The sequence below is a fragment of the Peromyscus eremicus genome, unplaced genomic scaffold, assembly GCF_949786415.1.
Source record: "Peromyscus eremicus unplaced genomic scaffold, PerEre_H2_v1 PerEre#2#unplaced_3900, whole genome shotgun sequence".
In the NCBI taxonomy this organism is placed as follows: domain Eukaryota; kingdom Metazoa; phylum Chordata; class Mammalia; order Rodentia; family Cricetidae; genus Peromyscus; species Peromyscus eremicus.
In genome coordinates, this window is record NW_026738133.1 from 4,796 (window position 1) to 19,274 (window position 14,479).

Here is a 14,479-nt window from a genome sequence, read left to right on the forward strand (position 1 = left end):
AAAATAGGCAAAACCAAGCAGCGCTCACCATTTGCCCAAGGTCATCCAAACAATTAGTATGGAGTCAGAATTAATGCCAGGTCCCCCAGTTTCCAATCTTCTCTGTCCCACTTTATGTATCAGCATAGAGAAGATCAGAACCCCCAAATCCTGGCAACACAGTTTCGCAGAGAGGAACAGACTGGGAAACCTGATTCTGGTCCAAGCTCTTCTACCAATATGACCTTCAACAGGTCAGCTGTCCTCTCTCGGTGCTCAGGGAGGGACATGAAATGAAGGTATGGCTAGCTCTAGTGATGTCCTAAGACAAAGAGTGACACTGGCCCTGCTCTATGATCTGACCTCCCACCCGACACTCACTTGACAGCGGTGGTGAGGCGCAGGGGCCTGACGCCGGGTGTGGCAAAGCGCAGAGTGTTCATGTAAGCCACATGCTGCAGGGCATGGTTGAAGGTCTCCACATCATCCCCCTCCAGGGTGAGCAGGGACTGCGAGGGGTTCACGTGGACCTGGGTCCCAGACACAGACATGGCTGAGAGCGACACCAGGAGGCAGGAGAGGAAAGGTGCACAAGTGTAGAGGGGCCAAGGGGAGGGGCAGGGGCATGCCGGGAAAGAGAGGGAGTGGACGGGGCTATACCTTCATGCCTTTGCCCAGGCTCTCGAAATCCCTATAGTCCAGCCCCTCCCGACATGCATAGAGGCACTCGATGACCTCACGGCTCTCCAGGCGACCTGAGCGCACGCTGAAACCAGCCAGGTAGCCGTGGAAGTAGTGGTGGATCAGCAAGGGGTCTCCTAGGGCGGGAACACAGGGGCAGGCCAGGTGGTGAGAGGAGAAAAGAGGAGCAGAGGAAAGGTGGGACCGAGGGTGGGGCCGATGGAAACAGGAAAGGGAGAACATATAGAAGGCTCCAGAAAGAAAACGAAAATGCGGAAATAAAAGAGATGAGAGGCGAGAAAAAATGGGGCTAGGGGTGGGATAGAGAAGACCGATGTGCCAAAAGGCAGGACGGAATTTTCGCCTAGCATGTGTGAGGCTCTGGGTTCCACCCCTAGCAGCACACAGGGAGAAGAAAAATGAGAAAGGGAGGAGGAAAAACATAATAAGGAGGAAGGGGAGGAGGAGGAGTGGACACAAAAAGTTTCTGAGGAGAGAGAAGGGGAAAACCACAGTCAAGAAGAGGAACATTAGAAACCACCAGGAAATGAGGAAACTGTGAGAGAGGCAGTCTGTCCAGGGACATGCAGGGAGACCAGGATGAATGTGTGTGATCTTCACAGATGCCTAGACTGTCCCCTCCTGCTACCTGTTTTCTGCCACATGGAAAGTCGGCAAGAGAAGCATTGAAGCATTACTACATTCTGTGAGCAGGGGAAAAAAAAAAAAAAAAAAAACCTCCCCAGAATCCAGCCAAGCTATGCCCAAGGACACCTGCTTGGTATGGTCCAGAGACTCTGTACCATGGCGGAGTGTCTGTGAAGCAGACACTAGAGAGGCTGGCTTGGGGCTGACAGCTGAGATTAGAACTCTGGTCTCCAGTTCTTATACACGGTGTACCTGGGGTTGCGTCTGTATTGTTGTCTCCTTTTTCCTTCTCTTTGTTCTTCTCTTCTGGGAACCAAGGGGGGAGAAGTGGCAGTGAGCAGAGGGCTGTGACAAGAAGGTCTGTAATTCCCCTAAATCCTCTCACGCCTTGTAGCATTTACAGCCTCTCAGCAGAGTCCCAACCCCTCTTATGCCATGCCCTAATCTTGCAGACCTCTGTTACAGATGACTCTGCTGCTGAGGAGACAGGAAGGTTCTGGTAAGATAAGTCCACAAACAGAAAACTAACAGTCCTCTGAAAGATTCCTGTCCTCCTGCAAGGGAGAGGCTGTGGACACCATCATCTCTTTGAGGGAACAAAGTGAGACCTGGCTGGAGTTATACTGTAGATTTGTGGGTGGAAATTCCACCAAGTTTAAGGTACTGATCCACACAATGGGGGTGGGGGGCGGTAGTATCAGAAGCACAGGCCTCCTCCAGCAGAGATTATCGGGAGTCATCACCCTGCCCAGCTGTACAGAGATGCAGGAGGTAGCCTCTGCAGAGGGACAGGCCAGCCTCGCTCCTCACCTGACCACCTCCCCTCAGCCCCAAGCCACTGAGTCTTTACTGAGAAGATCAGGGGACCCACCAGTCCAGCAGGCCCCAATCATGAGTGCAGGTTCTCTCCTGGGTGGGTGGATGAGACCGTTGTCATGGATGAGAGCAGGGTCGAAGGAGATGCCATCGGTGTAGAGTGTGACTGTGGGGAACTCGAGGTTCAGGGCATAGTGGTGCCATTCGTCATCACATACCTGAGGGTACAGAGTGAGGGCCAGAGCTTCTCAGTTACTTGCTCTCCAAGGAACTAGCCCCAACCCTGCTCCATGTCCTGGAGACAGGACAGTCCTATACATCCCCAGTTCTACCAGCAAGGCTACCCACCCAGCTCAAGGAATAGTATCCTTGTCCAAAATCTGCAAGGCAGGCAACCTTCTATAGAAAACTCCATGAGTTGGGGGAACCTTTAACCCTACAAATAGAGCTAGGCACAGGAGTACATGCCTAAAGTCCAGCAATTCAGGAGGATGAGACAAGAGGATCACTCGAGTCCAGGAGTATGAAAGTCAGCTTGGTAACACAAAAAGCTCTTGTCTCAAAAAAATAAAATAACAACAACCAAAAAAAAAAAAAAAAAACCACTATGTTGTAAATGAATTTCTCCAAAGATATTTATGAATGGATAGATGGACGACATTGTGATTTCCAGGGTGGTTTCTAACCCAACAGGAACCTCTGGGACATCTGCTGTTTCACTTTGCCATTTCTCCTGGAGTCATCGAGATGGGAGAGGAAGGCGTAGGAGTCTCTTCCTTACCTACTTCCCAGTGTTGGGATCCCTCAAGGCTGAGGCACAGGCACTCTCCCTTACCTGCTCTACATCCTCTTCCTTAGGAGTGTCCTAGTCTGTTCACAGGACTGTCCATCAGTCCACATTTACACTGGTAACACCGCCATGCCCATCTCCAGCCCAGAGCACTCCCCAGATTCTGGGCTTTCCACTCAGATGTCTCATGGCCATCTCAAACTTAACACGCATGAGATGGAAGCCAATATGCTTCCCAGCTCCCCTCACATCCCATCCTCCACACCCAGACCACCAGCAGGTGCTTTCGTCTCAGGACCTAACAAAACTAACAACTGTGGGTTGCTATGTAGGACTCTCCATCTCCATGGTCCCATATCCGTGAGTCCCCAGGCCCTTTTGTACCTCCTCTTTCTTCTTTGAACTGGAGAAAGAACCTAGGGCTTTGAGCTTCTGAGGCAAGCACTCTACCTCTAAGAATATCCCTGGTCCAGTCTTTTTCCGACTTTTTATTTCTGCTTTGGATGGTTGGTTTGGGGCTTGTTTGTTTGTTTGTTTGTTTGTTTGAGGCAGCATCTCTCTATGTAGCCCTGGCTGGCCTGGAACTCACTTTTTAGACCTAGATGTCCTCAAACTCACTGAGACCCACCTGCCTCTGCCTCTGGAGTGTTGGGATTAATGGTGTGAGCCAAGAGCCATCATACCTGATGGTTTGGGTTTTTTGAGTCAAAGTCTCATGTTGCCTGGGGCTAGCCTCAACCTCATCAAGACCTTGAACTTCTGACTTCCCCAATGCGCCGTGACACCTGGTCTTATGTGGTGCTGCAGAATTAGCCTAGAATTGTTCCCTGTTCCTCTCATATCCCATCCTCCACACCCAAACCACCAACAGACGGTTTCCTCCCAGGGCCAAACTAACAGCTGTGGGTTTCTGTGTAGGACTCTCTCTCTCTAGACTGCCGTCAGTAGGAAGGCACTCAGCCAACTGAGCTATACCCCTAACAAACGGTGGTGGTGGTGGTGGTGGTGGTGGTGGTGGTGGTGGTGGTGGTGATGGTGGTGGTGGTGGTGGTGGTGGTGGTGGTGGTGGTGGTAGTGGTGGTGATAGTGGTGGTGGTGGTGGTGATGATGATGGTGGTGGTGGTGATGATGATGGTGGTGGTGGTGGTGGTGATGGTGGTGGTGGTGGTGGTGATGATGATGATGGTGGTGGTGGTGGTGGTGATGGTGGTGGTGGTGGTGGTGGTGGTGGTGATGGTGATGGTGGTGGTGGTGGTGGTGATGATGATGATGATGATGATGGTGGTGGTGATGGTGGTGGTGGTGGTGATGGTGATGGTGATGGTGATGATACTTAAAAAACAAAAACAAAGTCTCACTAAATTGCCAGGAGAGTCTTGAACTTTCAATCCTCCTGCCTCAACCTCTGGGGTAGCTGGGATCACTGGCCTGTGCCACCAGGCCTGGCTTGCTTCCACCCCTCTACCTCATCAGTATAGTCCTCCCACAACTACCCAAGTGACCATCTTCAATTACAACTCTGACCAAGTCACAGTCCTGCCTTAGGCCTTCAGACAAAGGCTCCCAGAAGCCGCAGTCCATTCTCCAAGCACCCCTCAGCCCTTCCTGGTTGTCTGCTGTGACTCAGCCCCACTCATCTCTTCCTTGCCTCAGAGATTTCCCATCTGCTGCTCCTATTTAGATTTTTTTTAACTCCACCTCCTCTAGAAGCTAGGTTAGGGTCAAGGACTGACTTGGCACACACTGGGTCCTGGGCTAGATCCCCAGCTCTGCCAAAAAGAGGAGATGGGGAGAGAAACAGAAGACAAGGGAGGAAAAAAGAAAAAGATAACAGCTTACCTACCCAACTAAAACATAAGCTAAACGAAACTGAGTATTTTGATTCATATTATTAAACTCCATTGTACCCTTAGAGTCTATCCATTGAAAAAGCAAGCACTTAATTTGTGTTTAATAGCTGTTTTAAATAAATGATAAAGAAAATTTTAAAGAGAAGAACTAGGGATGTAGCTCAGTGACAGAGCTCTACCCTAGCACATGTAAGGCCCTGTATTCAGTCCCCAGCAACACATACACACACACACCTACACACATATACACACATATACATACACACACACACACACACACACACACACACACACACACGTATACATACACACATGCACACACACACACACACACACACACACACACACACACACACACATACACACACACACACTCTAGCCTGGCATGGTGAACAGGCCTATAATCCCAGCTCCTTGGGAGGCTGGGACGAAATGATCACAAGTTCAAGGACAGCCTTGGCTACACAGTGAGTTAAAAGCCAACATGGGCAACTTAGTGAATGAAACCTTGTCTCAAAATAAAAAGTAAAAGGTGGGCTGAGGACACAGCTCAGCGGCAGAGCGAGGCCCTAAATTCAATCCTCAGTGTCCCACAGAAAAGAAAGAAAGGAAGGGGTAAGAGGGGGAGGTAACAACATGGAGAAAGATCCAGAAGCAGCAAATGCAAATCTCTCTATAAACGTGCTACAAACAGCAAAGCTTTTGTAAACAGACCTCGCGTGTCAGGTTTGTGTTTCCCAGGCCTTTCCTTCTCTTCTGTCTCCTGTGCTTTCTTCCATTTATCAATTACTCTTATGGGGTGTGTAGGAAAGGCAGACAATGGAAACTCAAATTGGCTCTCACTGGCCCTTGTACTCAACTTGGAGAAGGAATAGACAGGATAGGGTGGCACAAACCTATGGTCCCAGCACGCAGGAGGGCTGGAAGTTCAAGGCCAGCCTGAACTATAAAGACCATCTCAAAAACCAGACTGCAACTCCAAGTGTTGACTTAAGAGAGAATCTTAGTTCTTTTGTGCATTTTTATCTATCCTTCATAAGCACGGACAAAATAGAGAAGATTAACGCATATAGAGCATTTTTAAGTCTGTAAAGGTCTATTGTATAATTTGATCATACAACCACCTCAGGATGTAGAATTATTTTTAGCCTTGTGAAAAGGCTAAAGTTGAGCTTGGCATGATGGTACACACCTGTAATCCAGGTACTTGGGCAGTGGAGGCAGGAAGATCAGAGTTCAAGGTCATCCTCTGCTACTTAGCAAATTCAAGATCAACCTGGTCTACAAAGAGACCCTGTCTCAAAAAATAATAATAAATACCATAAAGTGAAAAGTTAAAAATTTTAAAAATATTAGCCAGACAGTGGTAGTGCATGCCTTTAATCCCAGCCCTCGGGAGGCAGAGGCAGGTAGATCTCTGTGACTTTGAGGCCAGCCTGGTCTACAGAGCTAATTCTAGGATAGCCAAGGCTACACAAAGAAACCCTGTCTTGAAAAAAAAAAAATTGACTAGTACTGAAAACCATCAGACTTCCAAATCAACACTGAACTTGACCCCAGCATCTCTCGGTTTCCTGGTTACAGCTAAGAATCAAGGACACATACTGTTATATAGATGTTATATATAATATTATTATATATAATCATATGTTATTATATAGGTATTTTATGTAATATATTATATAGGTATTATATATAAAAAGAAAATGAGCCAGGCGGTGGTGGCGCACGCCTTTAATCCCAGCACTCAGGAGGCAGAGGCAGGCGGATCTCTGTGAGTTCGAGGCCAGCCGGTCTACAAAGTGAGTTCCAGGAAAGGCACAAAGCTACACAGACAAACCCTGTCTCGGGAAAAAAAAAAAAAAAGAAAAGAAAAGAAAAAAAGAAAGAAAAGAAAATGAAATAAAACGAGGACCAAGATGGATAGCCAGGTTTAGTAGAGAGTTGCCCCTACTTCCCTTCAATCTACGAATGCTTCTCTAGGCAGCAAGCCTTGAGAGGACCAGACAACCTGGGGTAGATTAATCAGGGACTGAGGTTGGAGGAGGGCCAATTAAAACAACAACAACCCCAGAAGCTTGGAAACTCCTTCCCTAAAAGTTAGTTCCACCCAGCCAGCCCTCTCAGAGGCAGGCCCCTGTCTCACCTGCTCCAGCTTCCAGAGAAACTTGACGGGACGTGCACTCTCAAGCAGTGGCCAGTAGAGGAAGGCGATTCTGCAGCCGTGGACCGTCAGTGAGTAGTGAGAGAAGCCATCCTCTGAGGAGATAGGAAAGGGACAGGAGTCAAACACAGGCTGAGGCGAGAAAAGGTTCAAAGTGACAGTTGAGGCTGATTTCTTTTTTTTTTTTTTTTCCGGTTTTTCGAGACAGGATTTCTCTGTGTAGCTTTGCGCCTTTCCTGGAACTCACTTGGTAGTCCAGGCTGGCCTCGAACTCAGAGATCCGCCTGGCTCTGCCTCCCTAGTGCTGGGATTAAAGGCGTGCGCCACCACCGCCTGGCGAAGCTGATTTCTGTGCTCTCATTTCCTCACTACCATTGAGAGGGGCATGTGGAGAGAGTCGATCGGCTCCTAGAGAAATGGGTCAGCTTTACATGGGCACTGGTGGGGCCTTTGTGGGTGAAAAGATTGGACAGGGATGCAACTGCCAGCAGGAAGGACAATGTCGTCTGGGAGTCAGTCCCGCTGCACCCAGAGCAGGGACATCTCAAAATGTCATCTCAGCAAGTCACAGAATTACAGGGGTGGCAAATCTAGCCCATGAACGGTGCATGGTGGCATTTGCCATAGTCATAGCTACCAGGCAAAGTAAGGTAGGAGGACCTCTTAAGCTCATGAGTTCGAGGTCAGCCATGACAGTCTAGACAACATGGCAAGACTCCATCTCTTTTTCTTGAGGTGGTGTGGGGAGTACAGTGGGACCTTCCTGAAATCTCAGTGCTCAGAAGGCTGATGCAGGAGGACTGTTCAAGCTAAGGGCCAACCTGGCCTACATAGCAAAAGAGGAAGAAAAAAACCTAGCACCATCAACTTACAAATTAAAAGAGGGAAAGAAACCTGTCAACAGTCTGCACTGGGTAATGACAGGTGACAGATGCGGGACAAGGAGCCAGTGTCCCACCTCAGGTTAGGGCCCCACGGAAGACTCACCATTCTGGACTGTGTTACACACAATGGTCTCCTCCTCCTTCTTCCCCTTGCTGGGAGTCACGCCATGCTTCATCCAGAAGGACAGGGTGAAGTGGTCACTGAGGCCATCCTGCGGCCCAGAGCCCAGCCCTGCTGGGCCACCCAGGGGGACCTGCACAGCTTGGGTGCCGTTGAACCAGTAGATGAGGCTGCTGTCCTGGCTGTAGTGCACGGAGAGCCCCGCCGTCCAGTTGGCGTTGGGGCCGGGCATGGGCAACAGGTCAACCTCCCCAGTGGCAGCACCTGCAGAGGGCCCAGGAGGCACAGGTGTCAGAGCTGAGAAGCAGCGGATGAGGAAATGGGAAGGAAGTAGGAAAGGGGGCACTGACAGCCGACCATGCACCACCTCCTGCAGCCTTTCAAAGACAAGAGAAGGATAGCAATGTCTCTCATTAACTCAACCCATTCACCAACTCTCCAGTGCTCCCAAATATTGTTCTGTGGTGCCTCTAGTGCCGGGTCCAGCTGTTCATCACCTGCTCTTTGGGCCACCAAGCTACCCACAGGCCTCACCTCCCATGGAGATACACACACCTGTGACGGCCCCAGGAGTCAACTTTCAGAAAAGGGACAGAGAAGGTGAGGGATGGCTGGGAAGGGATGGTCCTGGGGGAGGGGGACACACGCACCACAGAGCTTCCTCAGTGCCCTTTCCGAGTAGTTGTCTCGGTCGCAGCCCTTGGCCACATGGCTGGTCTGCAGCTCTATGGTGGCCTGAATGTTCCACAATGGTTCATCACAAGTCTCCAGGCGGATGCCCGGGAACAAAGCCAAGCTTCCGGCTCCCGGGGCATACTCAATCCTTTTGTTCCAGCCTGCACAGGTAAGAGGAGAGAAGGCAGATGGTAAGGCAGTCCCCCCTGCCGTGTGCACTGACCGTCTGCAGCTCCTAGGCAAACCGCCTGCCCTGAAATGTGCTTCCAGCACCTACCCTACCTTCCGTGGTCATCAGACGGGGTAAGAGGAAAATGTGAAAAAAAGGAACATGACAGGATTCACAAGCAGGTCCCCGCCGAGTGCCTCACCTTGCCAGCTGGGCTTGCAGGTGGGCTTCACCTGGATCTCCACCTCTGCATCGTCTGCTGCCCGCTTCTTCCCACAGTCGTACGCTGTCACTGTGAACTTGTAGAGCTTCTCACCACTGTACTGCAGCTTCTCTGTGTTCTCGATGTTGCCTGGGGTAGGAAACGGGAGGATAGACAGACAGGTCAGGTGCGCTAGAGGAAGCCCAGGGAGGCACAGGAAGCAAGTAAGCATCAGCGGGAGCATTTATCAGCAGAATGTGGGAAGGAGGTATCCGGGAAGAAAAGGGCCCTCACACAGGGACAAAGAGGAAATGAGGGTCTGTGGGGAGGGGCAGGAGTAAAGAGCAATGCCCTGGGTCAGTCATCCAGAGAGCAGAGGGTGCTGGGCAGTGAGAAGGGACAGAGAGAAGGCTCACCGTCATTGTCGATGAGGAAAGGGGTGTTGGGTGTAAGGATCTCATAGTAGCAGATCTGGCTGTACTGAGGGGAACAGTCCCCATCAATGGCTTCCACGCGTAAGATGCGATCATACAGCTTCCCCTCCGTCACCGCAGCACGGTACAGGCGCTCCACAAACACTGGGGCAAACTCATTCACATCATTGACCCGAACATGCACAGTCGCCCTGCACCCACAGGAACAGAACAGACATGGAAGCATTAGGCAGCTGCAAACACCGAGCAAAATGCAATCAGGAATCCAGATGGGGACTGAGAGGAGGAGGGAGCCAGTCTACCCTTGAGACGGCTCATCCCACTCCGCAGGGCACTAGGCTGTGCTCGACTCATAACAGCTATAAAACCATGCAAGGGAGAGGGCCCAAGGAAAGGGCCAATGACTGGGAAAGAAGGAGCAAGCCTAGAGAACACCAGAAGCCATCTTGGTGATTTCTGTCCAGAAGGCTGGAGAGAAGGAGGAGGAAGAGAATAAATAGGTTCAGTACATATCTAATACCTTTCAACTGCCTGCTCCTGCCTATCTACACATCTCATAACACACACAGATCTCAGTGTAGTTGGGGAACCCTCAATGGGATGCCAAGGTGAGTGGAATGGCCAAAACAATAAAAACAAATAAGTGAATTTGGCAGGTCCCTGATTTAACAAAAGTCAAATCTTACAGAAGAAACGAGAAAGATATAGACAAAAAAAAAAAAAAAAAAAAAAAAAAGTTAAAACCAGCCATCAGGGAAGTGGCATTTGACGGGGAGTCATAAGTTGATACATCTGAGTAGTTCACCTGTCTAAACTATGTCTCAGCCATGGCCCTTCCTGACTCACACACCTTCCCAGGCAAACAGAGCTGGGTCTAGGACCTTCATTCTATGCGCTAAGAGCCAGGCTCCAGGCTCAGAGGCAAAGGCCTTGTCTCTAAGTGGGAACCTGAGTCACAAAGAGCTTTCTAACCTCTGATGCCTCTCAGTGGCCCGGGATCCCTTATGACTGGCCTGTCTCCCATTGTCTAGTGAGAAGTTGGCTGGTGACAGATGTAGGTGTCTGAGAGCAGTCCTCTTCCATGCTCTCACATCCCTCCCTTCCCTGGCCCCTCCCAGCTGTGTGTATGTCACACGCCCGATGTATGCTGTGTGCTGCAAATGGACCAGAGGGCCACATGGAAGGGTCTGGCTGCGTGTGGAATGTTCTCATCTCTTCCTCACTGTTTGTCTTGCCTCTGCCCAATGCCCGTGTGCTGTGCAGCAGGTTTGAAGGGACACACTTTTTATACCAGCCATCTCCCATAAGCTTCCTAGCAACACCTCTGTCTTGTAGACAAAGAGAAGCAAGTCCAGAATGTCTGAGTACATTGTCCAAGATTGCAAGAAGCAAAATGGGATGAGTGGCCACTGAATCCTCCTGCACGCTTGTGACCTTGACCGGAGACCCCTAAACTCTATGAATAGCAGGGGTAGGGTGACAGTCAGTCAGTATGGTCAGGGACTAAGAAAGCCTACTATTATTACACTAGAACAAACAATAATCAGTTGACACAGAGAAAGAATAAAGTGGGCATTATTACTCATTTTTGGTAGTAACTTTGTCAGAGTAAATTTGGGGCTGGAGACATAGCCCATTGGTAGAGGGCTTCCCTGGCACTGAGAGGCATCAGAGGTTAGAAACCTGTGGGTTCCATCCCCAGGTTCCGGTTGGTCTGTCCTCTGACAACAAGAGGCTGAAATGACTGAACTTGCTGGACTAAGCGTCACAGTCTTAGCTTACGAAGGAGAGCCCCATCTCTGAGAGACCATTGTTGAAGGAAGGAGAAGGGTGTCATAGCAAACAGGCATGGGGTAGGTTTCCCTCACTTGTGAGACTTCTTGGTGTTGGTGCCATCGGGCCCCTCGCCACAGTCATAAGCCTGGATGGTAAAGGTGTGTTCCTTCTGGGCCTCACAGTCCACGGGCTCCTTGGCCCGGATCAGCCCTTCACCTGTTGCCTTGTCCAGGATCACAGCCTCAAAGGGTACCCCAGATCCATGCAGCCGGAAGCCACAGATCTCACCTGGCAAGGCAGGAAGAGAAGAAATGAGTCCCCACGTGACCCAGAGCATCTCCTTCCAGCCCTCAGTCTCCTTGCCTGGGCCGTGCCCAGTTGCACATCTCCTCCCAAACTCCAACCCCTTCTCCTGATGACCTGAGTATCAATGATCCCCAGCTTCCCTGAGCACCACACTCAGAGCCAGCAGGGCTGAGGTCTGCAAAATCTCTTGTGTTTAATCCCTGGCTGCTCAACTCTATTGCTACATCTTCACTCTTCTGTGCAGCCCATCCCCCTTCTTGCACCTCCCTTTCCCTGATGCTTTCCCCAGGCCTGTGCCCCCCTTCCCCATCGCTCCCGCTACCAGGACCTCCCACCCCTCTCTTGCCTTCTGTCTTCCCAGTCATTTTTCCCAATCCCACCGCGGCAGCCCCAGTTACCTGCATAGCGCAGCGGGGCATCTTTGTCCAAGGCAAAGAGTGGTGGATTCAACAGGACCGTGTTGTCGTTCTCCATGACAATGCCCTGGTACTCGGCCTCGATCCATGGCTTGTGCTTGTTGGCTGGCCCCACCCCAGGGAGAGGAGAGAAAGTACTTATGAGCTGAACCTCCACTCCCAGGATGCAGCCCTTGTTAAGCCCACACCCTAGATCAACACCCTTTCCACGTCTTGCCACCTTGCAGGAGGGAGAAGGGTGCGCGACAGAAGGACTCAGAGGCTCTGTAGGAGGTCACAGCCTTCCATAGAACAGGATAAGCAGCTTCCATGGCAACTACCTCCCTGTGAGGAAGGGACCACTCTCTCCCCCCTGGGGATCATGGTTAGGGGTAGAGAATCTCCTATACTGTCTTTTTGTCTTGGCAAATGGTGACTAGGGACTCAAGAGAAAAAAAAATGGTGGCCCTTAGAAGATCCTGGGAAAGGACAGGGATGAGTGAAGGAAGAGTTCAGACTAGGGAAGAGTATTGGCCAATTTCCTGTGATCTCAGTGGTTTATCCTCCCCATACTGAATTTCAACCCAAATCCCTTCACTCTATACTTCTCCAAGTCCGGCCCAGACTCCAAGCCACTCTCCCAGAAAAGGAGAGAGGAAAGTATATAGGACAGTCGCAGGGGGACAGAGAGGGGCAGGGAGAGAGCAGAGCAATCAATGACAAATGACTGGACCCAGCAGGGCGACGTCCTAGGGGATTATAGAGCTGGCCTAGAAACACAGCAAATCCCTGCCTTACTTCCCATCCCCACACCCAAGAGAATGCAGTCACAACCAGTACATTCCTAGGTCCTCTCAAGACCTCCACACCCCACAGTTCCTGAACTCTTATAGACCTATGACTGAATCCTAATTTTCTCTACCCTACGTACATCACCCTTTCTCCCAGACGCTCTCAAGTAGAATCTCTTCCCCAGGACCAACTCCCCTCAAGCTCTTGAGGGGCTACAGGAAAGGCACGCATATCTCTTCTACCTCATCCCCAGACCCAACCTCCACCACCTGATCTACCTAATCCCATTGGGCCCATCCACGCTCCCAAAGCCAGACACAGAGAGGGGAGGATATGTCATCAGAGGGAAACTGAGTCACCAGAGGACTCTCACCCCAGTATTTCATGATGAGCAAGAAATTCTGATTTCTATTCATTCCTCTAACCACAGGCCAACAAACGTCCTGGAAACTGCAGGCCTCACCATTTCATGAGGGTGACCGCCATAACCCTCTTCCCTAATGGCCGAAGAGAAAGCCTCAAGATGGTATATGGGAGGCCAAGTGGGAAGTGATAGGAGGCTGGAGAGCCAGGAGGACCATCCCGAAGTAGGAGCTCCAGCCAGACATAGAAGACGACAGACAGAACCACCAAGGACAGAGCCAGGCATCCTGCAACCTTGTGTCTCCTATGGCCCCTGAGCCCTTCTCCCCATCCCTCTCCTGTGGCTGTCCTGTGTCCATTCTTCTTGGCTCCCTCCTCCCCCACTTCTCACCTTTCCTGCTGATTTCCCTCCCTCCTTCTCTGTCTCTACCTTTCTCCTTCCCCACCCCTTCTTATTCCCTTTCCACTCCTCCTCTCACTTCTCACCTCTTTCCTGGAGCACCCCACACCTCTTTCTGCCCTTTCCAGCCTTTCTCCCTCCCCTCTGCCTACCTGAACCCTCTGCCCCTGGCCCCACCCTCCCCCTCCCCCTCCCCCTGACGGTCTCACCCAACTGAATTTATCTGCTGTCTGCCAGAGAGGGCAGCTGTGGTCACCCACCACCCAGCGGATGCATGCAGAAGGGTTTGGATGCAGAGGGACATGGAAAAAATATACGTGCTCGGAATTGCTGAGCTGTGGTACACAGTTTCTCCCCAGATGGATCGGCCACACACCCTTAGTGTGCACACCCAGTGAAAACGAAGCTGAGGGAATGTCACCCTCGGAGAGCAAGTTCCTTTGAGACAGGAGGTGTCTAGCAGCATGGAGGAGTTGGGGGAGGGGGCAGAGAGACCCTAGGTGGGAATGGAGACCAAATACAAGCAGGATGCTGGGCGAGCACATGTAGAGATGGACCAGAGAGGAGGAGGTGGCCCTTGGAGGTGAGATGGGTGAAGGGAAGAGGTCTGAGGAATGGATGGAAAGAGGCAGTCAGAAGGGAAAGGACACCTGTCATGCGCCAGAGTCTCCACATCTCCTTCCCTCCATACCCCCACATCACTCAGCCCGACGCCCCAGTTCGGAGGCCCCCATCCCGGTCTCTCTCACCTTTGTTGCCAGAGCTGAGCTGGAGCAGAGAGGCCATCAAGAGGGACAGCAGTAGGAGGGTCATGGTGCGCTGTAAAGCACGCCAGGCCAGGCGTTCCCGTCCCCTGGGAGCCTCAAGCCTGCTAATGCCACCTTGGGGGAGGGATGCAGAACGTCTGCAAGGAGGGGAGGGCAGTGGGACAAGATCAGAAAGGAGCTTGCTGACCACGCTGGTCCATACAGCAGATGCGTGCAGACCCGCTCGGTGGCCGAGACTTGCAGCGGCTTCCCTTGCTCTCCAGCCCA

The 14,479-nt window shown here is 51.2% G+C and overlaps 1 protein-coding gene across 1 annotated transcript; it reads right to left on the reverse strand.

The window, feature by feature from the left end:
* Positions 1–356: 356 nt before the first annotated feature.
* Positions 357–14,258, reverse strand: Clstn3 (calsyntenin 3). The gene is made up of 12 exons (XM_059253251.1): positions 14,195–14,258; positions 11,894–12,016; positions 11,282–11,477; positions 9,396–9,604; positions 8,980–9,129; positions 8,584–8,769; positions 7,916–8,197; positions 6,911–7,023; positions 2,180–2,342; positions 1,561–1,614; positions 640–797; positions 357–509 (listed from the first exon to the last, which is right to left on the reverse strand). The coding sequence occupies exons 1-12, from the start codon at positions 14,256–14,258 to the stop codon at positions 357–359; spliced, it is 1,851 nt and encodes a 616-aa protein (XP_059109234.1).
* Between the last annotated feature and the right edge of the window lie 221 nt (positions 14,259–14,479).

Bases quoted from the DNA above. Each gene is read 5' to 3' on its own strand.
- Clstn3 (XM_059253251.1), bottom strand. From the start codon at position 14,258: ATGACCCTCCTACTGCTGTCCCTCTTGATGGCCTCTCTGCTCCAGCTC. The intron at 8,198-8,583 runs GTGCGTGTGTCC...GGCCCTCTGCAG, and splicing joins GGCACTGAGGAAGCTCTGTG to GTGCTGCCACTGGGGAGGTT. The intron at 7,024-7,915 runs GTGAGTCTTCCG...CTATCTCCTCAG, and splicing joins GTGTAACACAGTCCAGAATG to AGGATGGCTTCTCTCACTAC.